Source organism: Phasianus colchicus, chromosome 1, assembly GCF_987193195.1.
Source record: "Phasianus colchicus chromosome 1, bPhaCol1.hap1.1, whole genome shotgun sequence".
Classification (NCBI taxonomy): Eukaryota; Metazoa; Chordata; class Aves; order Galliformes; family Phasianidae; genus Phasianus; species Phasianus colchicus.
In genome coordinates, this window is record NC_143436.1 from 187153146 (window position 1) to 187178157 (window position 25012).

The window sequence follows — 25012 nt, forward strand, 5'->3', positions numbered from 1 at the left end:
TAAAACTGATGCCTGAAAGAACCAGCTGCAGCCAGAGAATTATTTTGTTATTTTTTGCTACACTGTATGAAGCTAAAGCAGGGATTGTAACTATGTCTGTGTTGTAGCCAAGTGTTACTTCGTCTTCCTTTCTCACCTGGTTACAAGAAAGGAAAAATATTCAGACTGTGAGCAGCCTGTAGAAAAACACTACAGTGAAGGTGAGAGGAAAGCCTGCAGGCTGAAATGAGCCCTCTCTTCCTCCCTTCAGCTGTTTGTCCTGTGTGCACAGGGGAAGGTGTAACAGTCTGAATCTCTTCAGAACTGCAGTACCTCTAACTACAGTGTGAACTGCAGTGTATGTTAACTCTTTACAGAGAAACTCACTAGCTGCTACTTCATACTGCTGTATTTAAAATTTGAATAGACCTGATGGAAATAGAGATTCTTGCATTTCAGGTGTTCTGTTCTTACCTACTGCTACAGCAATCAGCACTGTAGCTTAGAACTTGTGCTGTTCTGCCCTTAGCTCTGAAATGAAGCAAATAAACTTGAGTACAGTGATTAATAGGCTCCTCAGGGTGCTGGTTGAGTCACCATCCCAGAAGGTGTTAAACAACTGTCTTGATAGATGTATGTAGTGCTCAGGGACATGGTTTAGCAGTGAGTTGTTACAGCAGCATGGTTAGGTTGAGGCTGGAATTGATGATCTTGCTGACCAACCCAAGCAGTTCTATGGACAGTTTTTGCAAGGTGCAGTTGGCTGGTAGAAGGCAAGCTTAAATCCACAAGTGGAGACATATCCTTAAATGATGTTATTCTGTTGGCTTCAGGGACTTTGAGATGTACATCTGCTGCCCAAACCTGTACTTTGTAATGAGGATTATGTGATTAATTACTGTTCCTACTAAACATGAGAAAAATGAAAGTTTCAGCTTTTTGAAAAGGAATCTTATTGTCACAGTACTATGAAATCAGTGTTTTTTAAAAACACTTTATTTGATATTTATATTACAAGTAGTATAAACTCTTTCAAACATTAAGGCACAAAGCTTTCCTGTGGTGTCATTCTACTCAGTGCTGGTTGCCACATATTAAAAGTAGATGGCACTGTAGAAAGCATCTGTCACTCATCACCTGAATTAGTTTAATGCAGTTCCTACTGTTAAATACTCTGAGTTGTATCAGCACAGCAATGTTTCTTGGTTAGAGGCTTCTCCTAGTCTGGGTGTTTTCCCTGGCTTCTTAGCTCGTAGTTTTTCCAGCATTTTCTGCAAGATTTAAAATCATATGAGAATAGCATAACTTAAGAAACGGTGATAATAAAACTAAGCTGTACAAGTGAGATAATGCTGCTGTATAACAGAGAGAAGTATAACAGCAGGTGCAAGAGTCTTTCCAGGGAAGCACCAAGCCTTCTGCTTGGATCACACTCAGCAATACTGTTTGACACTAGCAGCTGGATCCCCTCAGTCCTTTTATTTGACCTCAGGTCACTACAAGAATTCACTCTCAGGCTGATGCCATTTAGAGAAAACCCAGCTATAAGGGCTGCACTGTATTAGCACACTGCCTTGACTGGGGCAGTCTTAGACAGACTAAGCCAATAGCAATGCTTATGAAATCTCTAAAAGCTCACTGAATGAGCAAAGGCAGTAACTCCCAAGAGGCCATGCTGAAATGTTAAGACCTGGTTTATGGTCTGTTCAGTCATCACCACAGAATTATTGTTTTCCAGGCTGATTAGAAGCTAAGGGCCATGAATTGACCAGCTTGAGATGCTAAGAGGGGCTTACTTTACCTTTTGAAACTCCTTAGCCTTTTCTCTGTTTTTAGCATAAGTCTCCTGCCTTGTTCTTTCTTCTTTTCTGATCTTTACTTCTGAAAGTTGATTATAAAGTCTGTCAAAACATTAGAAAAAATATTGTCAGGAAGGAAGGTGGGAAAGCAGGAGTACATTAACAGCCTTAAGGGTTTATACTGTCAACTGCGAGAAATTAAAAGCAATTCTGACTTAGCTATCCTCTGATTTGGCATCATTTCAACTAACTCTTCTAACTGACCTAACAAAGACCCCACTCTACCACTGCATTTGTACAGATGCATCATTACTAAATGCTGAGTGCAGCTAGGCAGGCTGCCAGTGCTTCTTGCTGCAAGCTTGGCAAGGGCATGTCTCTGTGCATACCTGTATAAACACACACTGTTAGGGGCTCACATCAACAACTTTTCATTTATTTTGTTTAAATCTAAACTTCTTCCACTGTTCACACAGTACCTTGAGGTGCGCTGATACATTTCAGCTTCTCCAGCCTTCCTGTCTTCTGGAGAAGATACTTTCACTTCTCCTACTTTCTTCAGCTGATTGACAACTGCACCTTTTTTCCCTTCAAAAGACACAAACACAAAACGTATCCTAAATCTCTAATCCAAATAATACATCCATTCCTAATACAAACTACTGCACTCCAGTAAAGGTTTGCTCAGTACCCAGTATTAGTTTCATAAACTAATTGTAAAAAGAAAAAAAACAATTGTCAATGACAGAGTTTTTCAGTATACAAGAACTCAAAAGCATAAGAGGTTTCAAAGGTTGAGATGGAACTAGAAAGAAAGAAGCAGAGTTGGTACAGTGGAGATGACTGTCATAAAAACCACTGTGCCTCATCACGAGGCTGGTGGCTGTACTTGGAGCTAGTTGTGCTTCTCAACAGCTGCCTGCCAAATTGCTAAGAGGCATTAGAGATGCATTAGTTCGCTTAGTACAGTTCTTTGACAATCAGTTATTTTGCAAAGACACATTATGTTGATAAATGCAGTCTGCTTACAACATGAGACACAGCCAAACTGGGGAAGAGGAGCTCCCACATCCCTAAGGAATTAAAGAATATCCCCAACTGCAAAGGCGAAGATGCAACAAATAGGAAAGCTTTTCTTTGATATTTAATCACAAAAGCAGTCCTAGGCCCATGTCACATGCCCAAGTAAACATACCAGGGGTAAGGCGACGTTCCTTTTGACTGCTTAATGCCTCAGACTTTTTCCTTTGAAACTGTCTGCCTTCTGGCTTTTCATTTTTTCTCTCTCTTTGTTTTATTTCTTCAACTCTTCTCAGGGATTTCTGGATGAAGTCCTTCTTTCTTTTTAAGAACAATTCTTGCAAACTCCCTGGTGCAGAAGCAGACTCCAGCAGCATCACTGAGAAAGAAAAGTCCAAGTGTTTCTCACTTTCTGCAAAGAAACCACTTTTACTAATTCAATACATTTCAATGCATTTCTTCTAAGATGTTGACCATGACCTGTTTTGACAAACAGTGTCAGGAAGTGACATTTTTGCACAATAAGCAGTAATTCAGAGCTATGGAATCTAGAAACCATAAGCAGTACTGCCAAAACAGATACTGCACCAAAACACACCAAAGACCTGAAAAGCTCCTAACAAATGGTTACATCCTGGTAGATCCTTTCTTTTCTGTTTCACTATTATGTTCTACACTGTCATCAGAACAGAGTAGGACACCTTTTAACTGAGAAGTTCCCAACTGATAGGAGACAAAAACAAGGGAAGGTGCACCACATACATAATGACAAGCAACAAAATATCACAAGAGTTTCAAAATTAAATAGTTACACATAAAAGCAAATAAAGTCTCAGTAATTACAGCCATTACCATCTATAGTTTAAGATGGCCTACTATAGGAAGAGACAGGTATTTCCTTGTCAGTAAAACACACATCAAAACTGGGCCAAACATACACAAATCAAGGCCAAACAGCAACATGCACCTGTCTAAGAGAAGTTATGTTTTCCAAAGGAGAGGTGTATCTCAACAATGACTTTGTAAGTTAAAACTTCAGTATAGTGAAGCTGTACAGAATTACCTGCAGTCTGATGTGATGGACACTGACCCTCGTTAGCACTGTGGGCTTTGGAAGAGCCGTCAGGCCTTGCGAGCACTGAACAATCTGCATCTGGAACCAGTGGTAAAAATTCTCTTTTCTGTTTCAAAAGGAAACAGAAAAGTTGAAAACGCAGAATATACACCACAAATCTGAAGTAGTCATACAGTACCCTAGCATGGACAAGATATAAGAAAAGACAGTCTCTTCCCTTTAGCAGATGCAAGAAAACATCAGAAATGGATAGTGACAGTATTAGAATGCTTCTAAAACATCCAAAAACTTCAAAAAGAAACCCATTGCAGTCCTTTTGCCCAACAGATGAACTAAGACTCACCTCAGTCAGAACACTGACAGCAGACCTGTCTGCACATGCCGGGTTATTTGTTTTATCCTCACTACTTCCCTCTTGGTTCATATGTTCAGTATCTGATTCTGCAATACTGATGTCATTTGAGCTCACAAGAGTGAGTTCAGGTTCTTCCATAATACCACGCCCTGACTCAGTCTCCTAGCAAATAGAAGACACAAAACCTCAGTGCAAAAGCTATGTATCATTTTATATAATACAAAATATTAATGTATATAAAAGATATATGCATTAAAATCTATTTTAATTATACATATTTTAAAACCATTATTACTAGAAATAGCAACAGCTGCTAGCTTGTAAGAGGCTCATTCAACACAGAAAAAAAAAGAACCTGCCCCAAGCAATAATGAAATCCAGAAGGATTGCCTTGCCCAAGGTGTTAATTGATACATCAAACCAATCCAACATGAAGTACAGTGGTTTGGTTTGTTTTTTAAAATCAGTAACTAAAAAACAAATAACCCAAAGCAATCAAACAAAGCTCTCTTCTATTCACCTCAATTTAAATTGCTGAAATCTAGTTTCAGGCCAGGTTGGTTGGTTTGTTTTAAAAATGAAAAAGGAAATAAGTTTCACATAATTTTCAATTATTTATGCTTTGGTTCTATTATTTACCTCCCAGACTGGGTTAAGATCAGTTATGTAACTGTGCAGTTTCATGCCATGCTGCACCAATTAACATCACAGCTAATTGTTTCAGTGCTGTGATCTAAAAGAGCAAGGAGAGCAAATGTCCAAGAAACATGCAAGTCTGAAACCAGAACTATAAAAAGAACATTTGCCAAGTTTTCAGATGTTAAAGATCTAAAATAGCTTGGTAAAGGAAAAAAAAAAAAAAAGGACACAAGTAAAAGCAAGTAAACCACCAAAATACCTGCACAAAATAGTACTTACTTTGGGAAAACTGTTCTACTTACCCAGATTGGAATACGAGATGAGCCTCCAGCCACAGAGTTAGAGTGTTTTTCATGCCTTCCCAAGCAGAAAGCATTCTGTTTTACTACTGCCTGTAAATTAACGTCTGGGGCTTCCAAACTGATGTCTTCAGGAATCCTTGAAGACTTTTGTATTTCAAGAAAACTTTCACCTGGCTCCTTTGCATTTGTACTGCAATGCAAATCCACCTCCACAGCTTTATCTGCTTCAGGTACATGAACTAATTTTTCAGGGAGCTTCACGTACTTCCTATCAAGTACCTTGACAGGTAATTTTTCAGAAGACAGAATCTCTTTTTTGAATGCTATGCCCTCTTTCAATGTGTGTTGAGGGAAAGGTTCATCCACTGTCACTGGTGTGGTACTGAGCTGATAAAATGATTTTTGTTCTTCCAGCGAATTCAGACTTTGGTTTCGCATATCCTCCACTGAACACTGCAGACTAACACATTCCATACTCCTCACCAGTTCTTCATATTGTCTGTCAGATGAAACACCGTTCTCACTGCACCCATTTTTAATCCCAGGATTTAGTTCCAAGGAGCTCTCTGACACCACATTAATGCCTGCTGGCTGAGCAGCATTCTGACAGCGATTGCTCAGAGCAGGTTCCAATTGCAGCGGGTGAAAAGATTCTTGCAAACCTGTTCCAAACAGTTAGAGTCAAAATGTGAGCTTAACACCACCACATTTCAGCTTTAAAGAAATTCCTCCTTAACAGGGCTTTTGAGGAACGCGTGGACATCTATGCAAATAACAAGGTTAATAAACTACATCAGACCTCCCTTCAGTCTTCTTTTCCCCAAGCTGAACAGACCCAGGTCTCTCAGCCTTTCCTCATACAGGAGATGCTCCAGGCCCTTTACCATCTTTGTGGTCCTCCGCTGGACTCCTAGGAGATCCCTGACCTTTTTGAACTGGGCAACTCAGAACTGGATACAGCAGTCTAAATGTGGCCTCACCAGGGCAGAACAGAGGGGGAGGATCACCTCCCTTGACCTGCTGGCCGTGTTCTTTTTCAGGAGGTTCCATAAATTGAATAGTTCAAACTTACAAAATGAGGGAATGAACAATTTTTTTTTGTAAAACTTAACTTATTAATTTCACCCACCACTGGAATTAATGCACTATCATCATAATTGCTGCACCAAGTCAGTGCCATCTGCTATAGCACCTTCAATACAAAAGCAGATCCTTGCATTCAAGCAATAACTGCTAAGTAAAGACCTTAACATTTTTGAGTTCTACACATTAAAGGTGGTGAAGATGGTGTCTAAGAGAGCAGAAGTAGAGTTAAAACATTTCAAAGCAGAACTTATTTAGAAGTAAAGAGTTCCTTCCCAGTTTCAACACAACAAAACAAGCTTAAAGGTTGGTATTTACATATTGGCAATGGTTCCATGCTTATAGCATTGATCAGATTGCACTGTACACACCCAGAGCAACGTTCTCTTTGAAACACTCTTCTGATGTAACGTTGTTTGGCTTGCTTGTTTCAAGACTGCCCATCAGACTGCCTCTTTGTATATTCAAATTGGAGGTTCTCACTTCTAGAAACGTAGACTGATCTTCACTTTCTGTTGCAAATGTTGAAATCTAGCGGCAGAAAAAAATCCTGATTAGGCTTCATTTCATTTTATTTTTAGGAATATGAAGGATGAAAAGTTAATGGCTTTTTGGATCACATTTCTCCTACAAACAGCAGAAATGCTTCCAGTTCCACACGTGTAAAAAATTGCTATGGCATTTCATAAAATGAAATTTCAAGCCAAATAGAGCTTTTCTGCAGTACCTTCTTCAATTCTTTGTTGCCCTGTTGAATCTTGTAGTGAGAAATTGGTGATGAAACACTGAAGGCAGGACTTGGTTCCAAAGGCTGAAATAGCCCACGGCAGAAGTTAGGAAAATGCCTCTCAGTTTCAGGAAAATCAAACTCAGCTGCTAGAGCTGTAAGAAAAGAAAAGAGATCATTTTTAAAAAATGGAAACTGACATCTCCTACCTTGCTTGTGGATGGAAAAAGGAGAGGATATAGATTTCCACAGGTAAACAAATGCTAGCTTGCAAAAACACATCTTCACAGCACTCAACTCCTTCACACTGACACAGTGCAAGTACAACTGCTGCAAGAAAGTGCTGAGGTCAAGAAGCTCTCTGTTAAGCACCTGAGAGATTGCATTAGAAGCATTGTCCTGTTCTGGGTTTCCCAGTACAAAACATACACACTGATACACTGCAGCAAGCAGCCACACAAGCAAGCAGCTCACAAGCAGTGAGCAGCCACAAAAATGATTAAGGATGAAACACACAATGTTCAAAGAGAAACTTAAAAACTGGGTTTGTTCAGTTTTGCACAAAGTACTGAGAGCGTGGGGGAACAGGCACAGAAATCTCTGCTGTCTATGCTATCCTAGAAGGAAATACAGGGAAGGGGCAGACAGCCTCTTGTTGAAACTACTCAGTGAAAGAAAAAGAGGCTCAAGACAATGGACAAAAGATGCAACAAAGGAAATTCTGGTTACATACCAACTCTTTGAAAGGGTAGATAACAGCAGGACAAGGGAAAATCGTTTTAAGTTGAGGGAGGGAAGATTTAGGTTGGATGTCAGGGGGAAATTCTTTACAGAGAGAGTGGTGAGGTGCTGGAACAGGCTGCCCAGAGAGCTTGTGGATGCTCCGTCCCTGGAGATGCTCTGGGTAGCCTGGTCTAGTGTTAAATGGGGAGGTTGGTGGCCCTGCATGCAGCAGAGGGGATTGGAGCTTCACAATCCTTGAGGGTCCTTTCAACCCAGGCCATTCTATGATTCTGTGATGTAAAGAAAAAAATTCCCAATTAAGGTTTTTAAGCAAGATGTCTGAGTGGTATGAAATTCTTCCACTGGAGATAATCAAAACTTGGCTGGACAAGCCCATAAGCAAGCAAATAACCTCTCATTTGAGCAGGAATAAGAATTTCTGGTCTAGATTCATAGAATAATAAATGGCCTGGGTGGAGAAGGACCACAATGATCACCCAGTTTCAACCCCTCTGCTATGTGCAGGGTCACCAACCAGCAGACCAGGCTGCCCAGAGCCACATCCAGCCTGGCCTTGAGTGCCTCCAGTGATGGGGCATCCACAACTCCTTGGGCAACCTGTTCCAGTGTGTCACCACCCTCTGTGTGAAAAACTTCCTCCTAATATCTAACCTAAACCTCCCCTGTCTCAGTTTACAACCATTCCTCCTTGTCCTATCACTATCCACCCATGTAAACAGCTGTTCTCCCTCCTGTTTATATGATCCCTTCAAGTTCTGGAAAGCCACAATGAGGTCTCCACAGAGCCTTCTCTTCTCCAAGCTAAATAATCCCAGTTCCCTCAACCTTTCCTCATAGGAGAGGGGTGCTCCAGCCCTCTGATCATCTTAGTGCCCCTCTTCTGGACCCGCTTTTAATTAATATAAAGATTAATATAATTAATTTAAAATTAATATTAAAAATAAAAATTAATTTAATTAATATAAAGATTAATATTAAACTCTATGATTCTGGATTATCCAACACATTCCTGAAGGAAGCAGTTCAAATTAAAATTCTACTTATCACTACGACAGCTAATAAGGATGTTTTTATTGTTATGAATCATTAAATGTGCACAGTTAAATAGCACAGAACTTCCACTACTTTGTTATCAGTGATTCTTCATCTATCAGCTCTATCTGAATACTATAGTATTATGTAGATTCTGCTGTAAACTCCTTAACAGAGTTGTACATATGCAAACAATAATACTAGCACAAATAATGAAGAACAGTGTTGCTATGGCAGAAGGAAGCTGCACATAACTAGACTGTGATCCCATTACTTTTTTGTTGCACTACACAATGCTACATGTAGATATACATAAAGCAATGAAGAACTTGCTTCCATTAAAGCAGGAGTTCTGCTGTGCAGAACATTTATTGCAAATGTAAGCTAAATGTAAGGAATACTGAATACACATAATCCTGATTAAACTCCTCATTCTGTATGACAGCACAGGCACAGAAGCTTTAAAATAGAAAATACCTTCAAAACACGTATTGTTGTCTGATGAAGAGTTCAACTCTCCACAACATTTCTCCAAGATCTGCTGAATCTGACTTCCTTTATCAAGGCACGTTACTCCTTCGGGCAACTCAGTTTCAGGCATTCCAGACAGATTCTCCTGCCTCTGCTGCAAGGTAAAAGGCAGTGAGGAGTCCCATGGGCTGCTTGTGATTCTTTTCAAAATTTGATCTTCCATGCTGTCAGACGACAATCCTGAAATAAGAAGCTAGATGCTCACACACTTTTATATATAAAGCATTTACATGAACTCACCTGAAAAGATGCTGCTTAATACCCTGAAATGTCCATAACACATTTTATTATTACTTTTTTTTTTTTTTTTTTTTTTTTTTTTTTTTTTTTTTTTTACATCCATTGCAGATAGAAGTGTCATAAAATCATTTGAGTTGGAAGGGATTCCCAAAGGTCATCCAGTCCAAACTCACTTCCATGAACTGGGACACCTACAGCTCAGGTGCTCACAGCCCCATCCAGCCTGACCGAGCAGGGAGGAAATCATCCCTCTGTACTCAGCACTGGTGAGGCCACACCTCAAGTACTGTGTTCAGTTTTGGGTCCCTCACTACAAAAAAGACATTGAGGCCCTGGAACGTGTCCAAAGAAGGGCAACAAAACTGGTGAGGGGTCTGGAGCACAAATCTTATGAGGAGCAGCTGAAGGAGCTGGGATTGTTCAGTCTGGAGAAGAGGAGGCTCAGAAACCTCACTGCACTCTACAACTTCCTGAAGGGAGGTTGTGATGGGAAGGGGTTTGGCCTCTTCTCCCAGGCAACAAACAGGACCTGAGGAAATGGCCACAAGTTGTACCAGAGGAGGTTTAGATTAGACATAAGGAAAAACTTTTTCTCTCAGAGAGTGGTCAGGCACTGCAATGGCTGCCCAGGGAGGTGGTGGAGTTGCTGTCCCTGGCAGTGTTCAAGAGGCATCTGGACGAGGAGCTACGAGATGTGGTTTAGTTTGTGGTACCAATGGTGATGGGAGGATGGCTGGACTAGATGATCTTACAGGTCGTTTCCAAACTTGTGATTCTATGATTCTATGACCTTGTGTGTCTCCAAGGATGGGGCATCCACTACCACTCTGGGCACCCTGTTCCAATGCCTCACCACCCTTAGTGTAAAATACTTCCTCCTTATATCCAGCCTAAATCTCCTCTTCGTTAGTTTGAAATCATTTTCCCTTGTCCTGTCACAACAAACCCTGCTAAAGAGCCTGCCCCTTCTTTTTTACAGCCCCCCTATAGATACTGCAAGGTCTCCCCAGAGCCTTCTCTTCTCCAGGCTGCACAGCCCCAGCTCTCTCAGCCTGTCCTCATAGGAGAGGTGTTCCATCCCTTGGAGCATTTTTGTGGCCCTCCTCTGGATGTGCTTCAACAGCTCCATGTCCCTGCTGTACTGAGGACTCCACATCTGGACGCAGTGCTCCAGGTGATGCCTCACAGCACAGAGCAGAGGGGCAGGATCACCTCCCTGGCCCTGCTGGCCACACTTCTTCGGATGCAGCTCAGGATATGGTTGGTTCTCTAGGCTGAAGGCACACTGCTGGCTCGTGTCCAGCTTCCCATCCACCAGTGCTCCAAAGTCCTTCTCAGCAGGGCTGTGCCCTGTCCTTTTGTCTCCCAGCTTGCACTGATAGTGGGGGTTGCCACAAGCCAGGTGCAAGATCTTGCATTTGGATTTGCATCATGAGGTTCACCTGGGCCCACTGCTCAAGCCTCCTCTAGGTCTTTCTGAATGCAATTTCATCCCTCAGGTGTGTCAATCACACCACACAGCTTGGTGTCAATCCTTTAATGTAACCTTGAGCATCTTTATGACATAGGGCAATAGTTTTATTCCTGTTTAAATAGAAACAACCTAATATAAATGCAACAAAATTAAAGGAATTGCGGAAACCACAAGTGGGTTCCTGGTTAGCACACCAGTCCCTCTTCGTCTCTCCTCTTACAGAAGCAATCAGAAAAGATCTTAATAATCACTGAGTGTATGGAAGCACACTGAGGAAGCACAGCCAGACTTGAAAAATGTATTCATGTATTGGAGTAACCAAAACCTTAATGTTACTTTTAAAAAAATTTCTTCAAAAATAATCTTCAAAAATTGATTTATAAGCACCAAGTAACTGATATACACATATGGGTTTGTCTGAGATCAGATACGACTCAGATTAGGAAAATATTAAGCCTTAACTAAGTAAACTCACAGGACACTATATCATCACTTCCAAATCCACCTCAAATGTTTGCAGGTGATAAAGTTTTCCATTATGAGAACAATGAAACACTTACCAGTGTCAACAGGGCTGACATCCAGTGTTTCAGTAGTCAAAAAGCTTCCAGTGGAAATAGTTGAAGATAAATCACAGGGTATTGCTTGCATGGAAGCCTCTGAACCTACATCCATGGGCTCTACCTTAGAAAGTACTTCCTAGGAGGAAGCAACATATAGGTTACCATGTATTCAGACCCTCATAATCAAAACTACAATCACAGATTTTATTCTGAGCTCAGTTCAAGTGTAGAAGCCTTCATTTCTTTGCAGTCAGGCAAATGAAACTCATCATTGCTCAGTACACGACATTCACATCCAGTCTCCCAGACACAATTCCCTCCAGCAGCCCTCCCTCCTCCCCCAACACACACACACACACACACACACACACACACACACACACACACACAGACATATAAGAAGCCTCTCAGAACTACCTACAAATCACAACACCCGGAAGATTATTTATCTTCTGGTGCTCAGATTTGGCTATTTCTCATCACAGACCCACTTCAGTAGAACTGTAGATCTCAGAGGAATATAGATGTAAAACTCAGGAACATTTCAAGTACTTTCAAGACTGCAACTTCTGAATACAGGAGAATGACTGGAGAGATTAATTCTACTTTTATGATTAAACATATATCAAATTTCCTAGAAAATGGTATTCCTTAATTTTGAAGCTCTGCAGCCACAGAATAGAGACTGAGGGTTCTTACTTTCAAATTCTGAAGGATGAGATGTGAACATTTTACTTCTTCCAAAACTTTGAATTAAAACACACATCAAGAAAATAAAAGACAAAAACCTAAGAAGCCTATTCCTTATACTATTTTTCATTATATACTAGCTATAGGTATATTTAAAATACATTTACACATACATATACACACTGTATGCACAAATAATGTTCTATATCTATAAACAGTAATTGTTAAACATTGTTTTTTTTTATCTACTACCGAAATAACAGGATCATTGGATCAGAGAAAAGCAGTGGGTCTCCTTGATTTTGGTGAGGCTTCTGATACTCTCTCTTCCATGTTTGGAATTTTTCAAGATTCTACATAATAAGGCTCTGAGCAACCTTGTCTGATTCCACAGATGTCCCTGCTTTGATCAGGAGGTTGAGACAGGGACCTCCCTAGGTCCCTTATAACCTGAATTATCAGATGATTGTATAAGATTCCTACCATGTTTTTCCTTTTTGTACAACATCTTTAAAACACATCTCAAGGAGTAAATTACATTACACGTTTACTCTGATTGACTAACCGCATGAGTGCCTCCGAACGATGGGCCAGAATGCAGTGTGCCCCCTCCAACTGCAGCAGCAAGAACTGCCACATCTCGAGCCACAACAGGATCTTGGAACTGAGCTAAAAACAAATTTAATAGAAAGCAGTTCACATTGTTAGTGCTTTTTTTTCTTTAATTGCTATTATTTTTTTGGAACACCAGATGGCAGTAATACCCCACTGCTGCTATCCTCACTGCTAGGGCACTGATTTTGCTTTTTTTTTTTTTTTTTTTTTTTAAAAACCTTTTTCTTCTCACTTTCTGCTCCATTGCACCACAGTTACTGATTAGCAAGACTGCTCTTTGAAGAGCATGCACGAAGAGCTATAAATGCAAGCTTTGGCCTTGAAGAATAAAATACATCTCTGGTAGTGTTAGCAGAACCATTTATTGGAGTGGAGAAATCTTTCTGTCCTCTACTATTGTAACGGTTACAAAGAAAATCAGACTTGAAAAGTAAATAAGAGAAACCTGAAACAGTGAATTGTCTAACTAATGCATGATTGCTACCACAGAACTGAACCACCTCTTAGACACAGAAATAAGATCAAGATCTGTGGAAAAGGTACCATAGCAGCACTAGAAAAATACAATGTACGCATTCAACGCTGACAAGCACCTTCAGGTCTGGCAGTTCTTTTAAGACCTTAAATCAACATCCAGCAGCAAACACTTCCATATTCTTATCTTGAGTATTATTTTTCAAGGAAAATGTTAAATATCAAAAAGAAGTTGCAGTTAATAGAAGCAGATACATTTTCTCCCAGTTCTACAAGAGTTGATAACAACAGAGATTTCAAATTCCCAATTCACCTGAAATTTCTAACAAGAAGCAGTGGCAAGAAACAGCTGTAAAACATACAGGAACTGGAAACAGACCACTTATTTTAAAATGGAATAAAAACTGAGATGCTGAAACAAGCTACCATGGAAAGCCAGGAATTCTCTTCTTCCTGTTCACTTTACATCAATATTAGATATTTCTATGAAATAATGCTTTATTTCATGAAGGACATCAGAGTGACAAGAGATGACACTCGAGTATCCAGCACAGTTTTGTGTATATATTCTATGAAGAGCTACTCTACAAACATTTGATTCCTATACTTGCATTGTTCTGTGATATAAACACAAGGGACAAACAGCAGCAACTTCAAGCTATAAACCCAAATTAATTACTAATTTCAGAGTTAAAAATACAACACACCCATATCTCCTGCCTTTATTGCAGTAACATCCTTAAACAGCTGCACTTAGTGACTCAAAAAAGAGGTGGGTTTTTTTACTTTAATTTTTTATTTCTACCTCCAAAATAACAGTGCAGAGTTCATGTTCCTCACAGCTTCCTGACGTCTGCACCAGCCTTTCATTTTAGCCTCCTGGCCACCATACAGTGACAGAAAGAAGTGCTAACTGAAACTGAAGGAAGAAGCAGCAGTAGGAATCTTAGGATGCAGCTGAGACCTGAATGACAAATCACTCAAAGACAACGAAAAACAGATTAACCCAAATCTTTCTATTAAAAAGAGGAAAAAGAAGTCAATAGTTGTACTTGCTTTTAAATTGGTGAAGGGTAAGACTGTCTGTTGTAATAATGAATTATGGACAAATATTTGAGATTATTAAAAATAAATTGAAGTCTTAATCTCAGGTCACACAGAAAATAATCATGCTTGCAATAACACCTGCTTAGGGTAGCAATACATGAAAATGATCACATCTGGAACATTGCCCAAGGTGACTCTTAAAGGCAGGGACGAATGCAGAGAAAGGCTTGTTGATATGCGGGGAAGGAGAACTGTGAAAAAGATGCATGCATCAGGTCTAGTCACTGTCTTCAAGACAATTTCCCTAAGGAACTGAGGTTTATGTGATCAAACTGCCTGTCTTATCTGTGGGATTACTCTGCAGTTCCCTATTAACAATTTACATTCTATTCACCCTTTTTAATTTTTCTGCAAATTGAATTTAGAAGGAGAAAACTCAAATATGTTAAGTTCCTAACTCATCTTGAGAGATATCAGTGCCATGGTAAGAGGAAGCAATCTGAATCAGTGCTACCAGTGAGGCAAACAATCTAGCCCTGGAATGCATCCAGAAAATGGCAACAAATGAGGGGTCTGGAACACCAGTCTTATATGGGGAGTGGCTGAGGGAACTGGGATTGTTCACTCTGGATGAGGCTCAGAGGAGACCACATTGCTCTCTACAATTGCCTGACAGGAGGCTGTGGTAAGGTGAGGATTGGCCTCTTCTCCTGTGTAAGCAGGGACAGGACTGGAGGGAATGGCCTCAAACTGCACCAGAGCAGGGTCATGTTGCATATTATTGAACTTTTTTTTCCCTCCAAAGAAGTGGTCAGGTGCTAGGATGGGCTGCTCAGGGAGGTGGTGGAGTCACCATCCCTGGAGGTGTTCAAGAAACATTGAGACTGGGGGACATGGTTCAGTAGGACAACACTGGAAGTATGTGGATGGCTGGACTGGATGGTCTTGGAGATGTTCTCCAACCTTGGTGATTCTATGATTATACAACTTATTCTGAAAACACAAGCCTTGTCTCCAAACACTGTTAAGAAACAAAATACTTAAGTTATCACTAGTTTAAAGATATGCATATTTCAATCAGACTACTTTGAGAATTAAAGGAAGAAACTGAGAGAAAATCAGCTTACATGTACTGATTTAAAGCAACTTTGATCCCTAATAAATCTTAATTGAATTCAAAAGAATGTTTCAGCACAAACTAAATTAAAATTTACCTTAATATTTGGAATAGCATTGAAAATTCTAGTAAAACCAGGAGTTATGTGTTACATAGCTATATTGCTTGTAAAGATGTACATATAAGGATAAGGGGCTGAAAACAACTGTGCTGCAGCCCTATTAATATATTTATTTTGGATAGATACTGAAAACTGCACTGGATGTCGAGGTGCTGTCAACTTGTATTCAACTTCACATTGCTCAAGTCAGCGTTTCACAGAACACGGAACAGTTCACAGCAAGTCAGATATCCCATCTGCCAACTGGAACTACAATAAACTGCATTTCAATCTGCAAGAAATTTTAGAAGCTGTAAATGCACTGCAACTGAAAGCACTGGAACCCCAGGTTCACTTTATCCCGAGACCAAAGAAACCTGAATTACTACAGGCAGAAAAAACCAGCAGGATTCAAAAACCTTGACTCCACTTGTTAGGCCAAGTACTCAAAAAAACCTCTTTCTAACCTGCTTTCTTTGATCATCTTTGTCCTCTTAGAAGCCAGTTAAGCCACCCATGACATGCTTGAACACGTCCACAAATTGCTTTGTTTGTGATAACCAAAACAACTGCTTTCAATTTATGATATCAGATTAACATTGTTGCACATGGACACAATCTAGTCTCAAAGGCTAATCTCTAATTAAAGCTCTTCACAGATGAACAGAACATACCAGAATAAAGGTAAACCTTACATTATTGCATTATTTTTCCACCAGTTGATTCTTTCTAAGTTGTTTTTTTGCACTAAGGGTAACAATCAGCCTTTTATATTTTGTCTCAGTTGTACTTTTAAGCAATTTCTTACAGAGATCTCCCTGTGGCTGTCTATCAGTACAGTAACACTCCACATTTCTTCCTAAGCATGAATCTCTTGTGTCTTCAGAAGGAATCACAGAGTACTGCTGCAGGCACACCATTGGTCTGCTCCAGGTTCTCACGTGGAGAAGGTACACACCTGGGCTCCTCACATGTACTCTGGGAAGAAGTTCTCTCTCTCAGAGGAAGAACACAACTTCTAATCTAGCATTTCACTCTGTACACACATGAGAGTCTGCTGCTACAGCAGGGCAATCAGGTGATGCAAAAGAGGTCTCTACAGACAGCTCCACAAGCTACAGATTCACAGTGCATGCTTTGGATGAAAAACTGACTGGCAAAGATCTGCAGTGTGATCACAGATTGCTACAGTGGTAGTGGGTCACAAAGAAAGCAAAATCAAAACTCAGTCTTAAGAGGCACTTACTGAAATATCACTTTTACAATCGAAATTAAACAGTATTTAAACAGCACTCTATGATCTTTAACAAGTCAGGTCACATCGTCCAGATAAACAGCAGTTAAGTTAGCAGTACAGAATGGTACTCACAAAGGTCCCAGAAGAAAGAGGATTTCCTCACCTGAATCATATGAATTTTCAGTAGACATCAGCAGCAGCTCCTGTAATAATCCAGGCTGTTTGCTTTGCCTTGGGCTTTCAACAGAGATTTGCTGCTCATAGCTTGTTATGCTCCCAGGTGACCTGCCTTCTTCATGAAGAGCATCACCATAACATTTCCTATGCACAAACTCCCCAACAGTTGAATTTGGAGAAGGTTCTCCACCAGCAGAACCTGTTTTAGCTGAATTTAAAACAGTTCATCAGTTCAGGTATAGACACACAATGTTCTGCACTTTATGAAAGAACATTTTAAGGTGGGTATGCTGTTCTACAGAAAAAATATACTGATTTTGCTCAGTGCTCCATGTAAATTAACCATACCAGGTTAGTAAATCCAGATACCGCCTGTCTTCTCTGCTTTGAAGATCTCCTTTCTCCCCAAAGCTCTCTCCTCACCAACAGCCCTTTTCAGCCACTCAGTGCAATTAAACCACTCAAGTTTGTTCCTATCTAACATGACCAATAATAGTAATAATGGAATGAATCATCTGTCACATAAACTAGTGTTCACACAGCACATAGAGAGGCTGTTTTTTCATAGAATCCTAGAATGGCCTGGGTTGAGAAGGACCACAATGATCATCTAGTTTCAATCCCCTGCTATGTGAAGGGTCACCAACCAGCAGACCAGGCTGCCCAGAGCCACATCCAGCCTGGCCTTGAATGCCTCCAGGGATGGGGCATCCACAGTCTCCTTGGGCAGCCTGTTCCAGTGTGTCACCACCCTCTTCTGTTTTGGTTTGTTTAATGAAAGTGTGTATTACTAAGACAATTGCTTTGAAGAATATATTCTTCCATCAAACACCTCAGATACAGGAATTTGTTGTTCTGCTCTTGGCTGAGATAGAGTCAGTTCTCTTCCTAGTAGCTGCTCTGATGCTGTGTTTGGGATTTAGATTGAGAATAAGCTGTGTTCAAGAAAGGTTTAGATGCTGTACTAAGGAACATGGTTTAGCAGGGAGATATGGGTGGTAGGTGGACAGTTGGATTGGATGATCCTGGAGGTCTTTCCCAGCCTTGGTGATCCTATGATTCTAAGCTTTACCCAGCCTGTAGTTACTTGAATTGTTCTGCTTAATTCTTTTATGAACACTAGCACAGCATTAAAACATGTGTTACATTTTAGCTGTAAAAAGACTTGAGGGAGAAGGTAAGGGGAAAAATCAGAAGTTTACATTTAGAAAACATGAGTTTGTTTTACCCGTTACTTAATGTTGCTTACAAAGCATTACTAAGAACTGCATACAAATGGTAACCAACATTCCTAGAAACTGACAATTGCTTTGCATGGTTTTTGTCTGGAATTGTTACAGAATGGTTTGTAATTGAAAAAAAAAAAAAAAAAACTATAGTTTGTCTGAAAACTTCTGTAGATATTTGGTGCTAGCTTCTTATGTAAAAGATTTTAAAGAAAAGGAACTTCCATCAGCTGCTCTTGCCTATTCTCTTTGCAATTAACTGATACATTCACATCTGATTCAACCCTCAGAATAAACAAGGCATGAATAGCTGCATAAAAATGCAGACCCTCTCCAGGGTACGAGTATCTACACACAGCTTTCTGCACTCAAGCTTCTATATTTGCTATTGAAGACATTTTCAGTGTAGAACCTCCAAGTCTCATACATTCAACAGAAAAATCAATCAGTCCTGGGATTACAGTGATTTTTTTTTTTTTTTTTTTTTTTGCTACATTTCTTCTAGGCTGACACTGATAAGGAAAGCTTTTCTCAACTATAATTCCCTTGAATAATATTTAAATTATATCTTATGGTAAAAGTACCAGCTATTATTTTATTATCCATCACCTTAAAACCTTCAGAAAATAATTATTTCCTCCAATCTATGCTCCTAAGAACAGAAGCATTCATATATCCTATATGTATACACACATTTTGTACTCTTATTTTACCTGCAAAAGAAACGTTGCAACTCCTTGGTGTGTCTACTTCTGGAACAGCACTAAGTTCATGCTGCTCCAAACCAAGCCCCAACTTCACTTTTGTCACAGGAGGTCTGGAAAACCTCCATTTCTGTTCTCTATGCAGAACTTTTTCAGGCTGTTCTGTAAAACAAGGTTTTATGGTTTAGGCTCCCTGAGCATGTTACAATATACCTATCAAATCAGCTTGGGCAAATGGAAGAGAACTCCATCTCAGAAGCAAAATGAGAAAAACAAAATACTATAATAAAACATGCCATACAGCCTTACCAATTTGCCCAGCTAGACTGATGTACTGTGAAATCATTTCATCTCTGTAAAATTTACTCATGTCACAGTTCTCTTCCTGGTAGTTTTCTGAGTCCTGGAAAAAGTCACTCCTCTTACTAATCCAGTCAGGCCTTTGTGACTCTGTCATTACTCCATTTATATTGCTGTGTCTTACCTTAAGGGGAATAAATAAATAAGTAGCAACAACAGCACTCATATTTACAGTCATTAAGAAAGTCAGTCTTTTTTTGGGTGTACATTTCACACTATTATGCTTTGATAAACAAGCTCGAGTGTGCATTTTGAGAAAGTTAAAGCATGCAAGCTCTACCCCTTGCACAGCTTGAAGAAGCATTTGGGTATACAGATATCCTACTTAGCTCTAGAAACCAAACATGACAAAACATTATTTGTTACATTTTTCAAGGCATTTGTTAGATTCTATCAGAACAGTCAGCATTTTTGAGAATAAAAATTCCTAAAATTTCTGATTTTTCCACTCCTAAATTCAGGAACTTTAGCTGTATGGAAACTGCAATAGTGCAGCTCACAGCAACAGTTCTTCTTAACCCAAAGCCTCCTCGCCCAGAAATGAGCAAAATTCCAAGTCAAGAGTGCAACTTCCAAAACAACTTTTATATGTGCGTACATATAGAACTTTTTGAAATACAAAGTTGCAGAAAAAAAACTACAAATAAAATTCAATTAAGATGTTCAATTAAGATTTCCAATACAGCAAATCACTTGAAGCTCCCAACACTCCATGAGATACTTTACCAACTCCTAGCATTCACTCTAGAGTTTTATCCCTTATTGGATGACTCACCAAACAAAGCACTTACAAAGCTTACCTGCTTCTTCAGAAATTCTTCCAAAGCCTCTTGTTGTTTCTGCATCTGTTCCCTCAGTTTATCCTGTTTCTGTATAAGTAGTTGTTCTTGTATTTTCTGTCTAGAAAGAAGGGCTTCTCTATGTGCATCTAGCTGTTCTTGCAATTCTTTCAAATACTGCTGCTGAGCTTGGATGCTTTCTGATGAGGCCAACGCTCTGTCCCTTAAATTCACTATACAGGAATAATTCAACAAAGATGCATCTCCACCTTCTGATACTAAGGATTCCTCGACACCTTCTTCATGAGATAAAGACACAGGTCCAGAAAGAGAGCTGGGTTCAAGGCTTGTTCTGGTGGGGCTCTCTGCAGACCCCTGCTGACAAGCCAAAGAATCAACTGTGGCTGCCTGCATTATAGGACATCCTTTTGTTGCTGCCATAAGGGGTGTCATAGGCGGAGGCTCTTCTTCAGCTTGTGTTTCCATTTGATGGTTAGACCATCTGAGGTCTGATTCCTTCAAGTGCTCTGTTTCTGAAGACTCAGAGGAATGTTCTGCAGGTAAGGCAAATCTAACCTGTTGTACACGTGCTTCCAGTTGCATTCTGGCTGGAGAAACATCTTGTGTGACCAACGCTGATGGTAACTGGAACACAGATGGTTCTCTGACCTCACTGTTGGAGGTGTCCAACATTCCTACTTGTTCCTGCAAAGAACAGCTCCGTGGCAAACAGATCTCTCCGAACTTCAAATTTGATGGTTCTAGAGAATGTAGGTGCCTATCAGGATAAACATTGTGCATTCTCTCTCCATGTTTCTGTGAAGATCCATTTTCAGGAACATTGCACATGTTGTAGGGAAGAGGTAGTGACAGTGTGTGGTTTTCTGCAGGTGATTGGGTCTGCATAGACTGTGTTCTCTGTGTCCGTTCAACTGGTTCTGAGATAAGCTTTAAATTAACTGATGTTGTTTCCACAGAGCTTAAAATTTTCACAGGATCAGTCAAGTATCTTTGCTTCAATTTATTCTGATATTCTTGTAGACGCATTCTAGCTTCATTGATCGTCTGTTTGTGCAGCCTAAACAGAAAGAAAACCCGCATCTTTCCAGACTGGTGCACAGATTAACATCATTTTCAATAATCAAAGCAATTCAAATTACTTTGAAACAGGAAGGTCAGAACTTTAATAAAGCAGTTTACCTATTTTGTTGTAGAAGACGCTGTTGATAATTACGAATCACCTGTAAGTGCCTGTCTTCTCCAGGACTTCTGGCTTCTGGCACAGCAGTACTTCCAGACTAATTGAAATTAAGTCATTTTAAGTAAAAATAAACAATAATTCATAGAAACAGTTAAAGCAACAATCTCAAGCTGTATGTTCATCCTCTCAAGAATGCAGAAACCACTCCGTAACACCGCTTCAAGTCTGTGAGCTTTTGGCCTCAGGCAATGAAGCTAAAGCAGTTTCTGGAACACACAGCCTACAGCTACAGTCCCTCTTGGCAAGTCTAGCATCCACCATCAAAGTCAATGGTGCATGTAGGAGCTTAGCTCAAAGAGCTAAATGTACCCAGCAGCAAATTAAGTGAGCAATGATCCAGCACAGCTGCCTTTATAAGGCAAATAGATTCTTTTAAGAGTGCACACTGTGGAAATGGTTCAAAACTAAAAAAAAAAAAAAAAACACACCTTTCTCCTCACTCTCCCCAGTGAACTCCCCTTCAATTAAGTAGATATTTAAGAGTTTGACAAAGACAAAAATGGATAGCTCTTTTTTTCCTAAGATTATTTTTCCTTGAAAAAGGATATTTGTACATGCACCCTCATTACACAGCTCTAATTAGGTTCTACTAACAAGCATTTTATATGGACATGCTGTCCCAAGGCCTCTGCAAATAACCCAACATTTAAAGTCTTCAGTGATACATATAATGTGATATAAAAGCGTCTACATTAGACAAAAAAAGTTACAGACTTCAGTACTGTTCAGTACAGTTCTGATTTGTGACCTGAGAAATAAAAACAAGGTCTTCATTAATAGAATTTTAAACTGGCAATTCACAGAATCACAGAATCACTAAGGAAAAGACCTATAAGATCATCCAGTCCAACCATCCACCCATCACCAATAGTTCTCTCTAAACCATGTCCCTCAACACAAAATCCAAACGTTCCTTGAACACCTCCAGGGTCGGTGACTCCACCACCTCCCTGGGCAGCCCATTCCAGTGCCTGACCACTCTTTCAGAGAAGTAGTATTTCCTAATATCCAGCCTGAGTCTTCCCTGGCACAGCTTGAAACCATTCCCTCTGGTCCTATCACTAATGACACGAGAGAAGAGGCTGACCCCCAGCTCACTACAACCTCTCTTCAGGTAGTTACAGAGAGCAATAAGGTCTCCCCTGAGCCTCTTCTTCTCCAGACTGAACAATCTCAGCTCCCTCAGCTGCTCCTCATAAGGCCTGTGCTCCAGACCCCTCACCAGCTTTGTTGCCCTTCTTTGAACAATTGGACCTCTTGATTCTATAACAGAAAAACAACTGAAATATACAGGCCTCACCCCCAAACACCCCGTTCCACAATTCCTCACCTCATGTTCTGCTTTATTCTGTTGATCTGTAGAAGGAACACTGCAGCTTTGTACTGGCTGACTTCTCTCTTCCTCCTCCTTTTTGTTCTTAGCTTCTTCCAAACAGGTTTGCATTTGGATTTCCAGATGTGCCCTCTCTTCTTCAATTTGTTTCAGCAAGGCCAGCTGTTCCTGTTTCTGTTGCTCTATTTGCTCAAGCTATTGGAAAAAAAAAACAAAAACATCTCTAGAACTCAAGGAAAAAGACCCATACATTTGTACACAAAACTTTGTTCCAACTTTTAACTTGTAGTAAAAACTGTATCACTTATGACAGGCTTTTTCAAGTTGTAAGCAGCCACTAAAAGTAGTGCTGAAACTGTCAAGAATCATTTCAGTAGTGACTGAAATTTCTAATGGCCCCTGAATCCATTTACTGTTGCACAATTATCTGCCACTGAAAGAATAGAATGGATAAAAATCCAAACCTAATCATTCAAGATGCATCATAATTTTCCAGAGGAAAAGGAAGTCCTTCTTTTGGATTGAACTCAGAAGCCTATTTTGCATTTTATAGAACTTCTCATCAAAAGTTCAAGGCATTTAAATGCTAATTCAAATCTTACCCAGCTTCTGAAATGGCTCGTGTACCACCACTTTAAGAGCACTCCAGAAATCTCTCAAGTGTTTTGTTTATTTTTATTCTCTTTCCAAGTATCTTTCATCTACAAATCACTCACAGCCACATGAAGTAACAGCACATACACTTTTAGAATGGGAGTGAAGAAAAATTTCTAAGTAGTGATGAAGGAGAAGCTGGGAACAGTTAACAGAAATGGAAATATAAAAATATATACATCTGGACATGTGTTAAGTGCAAGAAAACATGTTAAAGAAAGTAACCACACTTCCACAGGAGACCTGCTGCCTTTTGTTCCCCTCCTCACTAAAATATTATTGTGAAATTTATTTCCTGAATTTCTGTACTTTAAAACTACAATTTAAGGTTGCAGTAGGACCTGAAATTCAACTTTTTTTTTTTTAATTGATAAACAACCACATAACAGCTGGCAGGCCTCCACCTAAGATACAGTAAAAATATAATTAAATACATATAATATAGATACATCATGCACATACCATTAACAAAGTTATCTTGTAAATACAGCGTGTTCATATAGATAACAGAAGTCATTCTGCACTTGATTTTATAAACTGAGAGACAAAATACTCACGGTTTGCAAGCTTTTTCTGTCACTCTATGCAATCCTAGAGACTTTCAGATACGATTACACAGGGTTAGTAAAATCTTCACAGTTCTGTACTGGTGATGACCTTTTCCTTAAGCCAGATAGATAATACCTGACAACTAGAATTCTTACTTAATCACGGCATAGAATCCTTTGCCTGCAGTAGCTGTTAAATTTCACAAAAGAATTTTTCTCCACACTATTGTACATTCCAGCTAGCGTTCACTAATTGCTATAAAATAAAAGTTACTACACAAAGGCCAAGTATAGATAATGCTGCAGTAGAAGTTCCTTTAAAATGTTAACAGTATGGTGAAAGCGTCTGTTGCAGCTTTATAACCTGAAGCATTTTATCACCTTTATTACCTTCTGTAAATCACTTCTTTTTACATCATAACTGAGACAAAAAGTATATTCACTCACACTTACCCACTGCTGTCTCTCATTTTCCATTCTAATTTTAGCTGCTTGTTCTTGAGGATGGATTAGAACTGAATTTTCAAGCACAACTCTATGTTCCAACATCTCCTCGGACTCTAAAATAAATATTATTTAACTATAAATGCAACCAGAAAGAGCTTCGTATCTTGTTTACATCCTGCTTTAGTTTCCCAAGCTCTCAAAAGAAAAAACACACAAGCAGGCAGCCTTGACATGATGACCATCTGCATCCACTCAGCTCATCTCTGTGAGCTGGAAAGATCAGGTTTTGCATTATTTAAGTCATTAATGGCCCTTTATCACGTGCCATTCTTGAATGTAAAGAAATCATAGAATCACAGAATGGCTTGGGTTGAAAAGGACCACAAAGACCATCAAGTTCCAACCCCCCTGGTATGTGCAGGGTCACCAACCACCAGACCAGGCTGCCCACAGCCACATCCAGCCTGGTGAAAGGCTGAGCAATGTCTCAGTTCTAGCTGGATTGAACATTGGTTGTTTTCTAAATCACTTGGTAGCCTGATAGCAAAATCATCCTCCTCAGGTATAGAAAAAAAAAAAAAAAGTCTTAACCTCTAAGAAAAAAAGGAGGGTCTAAAACCAGCAATCTCAAGGCAAATGTAAAAGCACAAAAATCAAATCTTCATACACATTCATCACCT

At 39.7% G+C, this 25012-nt stretch overlaps 1 protein-coding gene and 1 non-coding gene across 5 annotated transcripts in view; both read right to left on the minus strand.

Moving 5' to 3' along the window:
* Window positions 1–110: 110 nt before the first annotated feature.
* The window catches only part of CEP295 (centrosomal protein 295), a 39378-nt gene continuing 14476 nt past the window's right edge, over window positions 111–25012 (minus strand). For 2 of the 4 annotated variants that reach the window (XM_090134026.1, XM_090134027.1), the window contains exons 11-29: window positions 24339–24445; window positions 22681–22878; window positions 21290–21387; window positions 20111–21167; window positions 19260–19434; window positions 18960–19112; window positions 17007–17228; window positions 12819–12922; window positions 11561–11699; window positions 9233–9466; window positions 6980–7134; window positions 6624–6783; window positions 5170–5831; window positions 4217–4390; window positions 3862–3979; window positions 2974–3177; window positions 2258–2366; window positions 1781–1880; window positions 938–1250 (exon numbers count right to left, since the gene is read on the minus strand). In XM_090134026.1, coding sequence (XP_089990152.1) covers window positions 1164–1250; window positions 1781–1880; window positions 2258–2366; window positions 2974–3177; window positions 3862–3979; window positions 4217–4390; window positions 5170–5831; window positions 6624–6783; window positions 6980–7134; window positions 9233–9466; window positions 11561–11699; window positions 12819–12922; window positions 17007–17228; window positions 18960–19112; window positions 19260–19434; window positions 20111–21167; window positions 21290–21387; window positions 22681–22878; window positions 24339–24445 — 4256 coding nt within the window. In that variant the 3' untranslated portion in view covers window positions 938–1163. Of the gene's footprint in view, window positions 1251–1780; window positions 1881–2257; window positions 2367–2972; window positions 3178–3861; window positions 3980–4216; window positions 4391–5169; window positions 5832–6623; window positions 6784–6979; window positions 7135–9232; window positions 9467–11560; window positions 11700–12818; window positions 12923–17006; window positions 17229–18959; window positions 19113–19259; window positions 19435–20110; window positions 21168–21289; window positions 21388–22680; window positions 22879–24338; window positions 24446–25012 lie in introns of those variants that run through there. The other 2 variants (XM_090134029.1, XM_090134028.1) reach the window with 2 other exon arrangements.
* On the minus strand, window positions 11969–12051 carry LOC116244478 (small nucleolar RNA U2-19). Its single transcript, XR_004170204.2, has one exon. It is a non-coding gene; the product is annotated as a small nucleolar RNA U2-19 (small nucleolar RNA).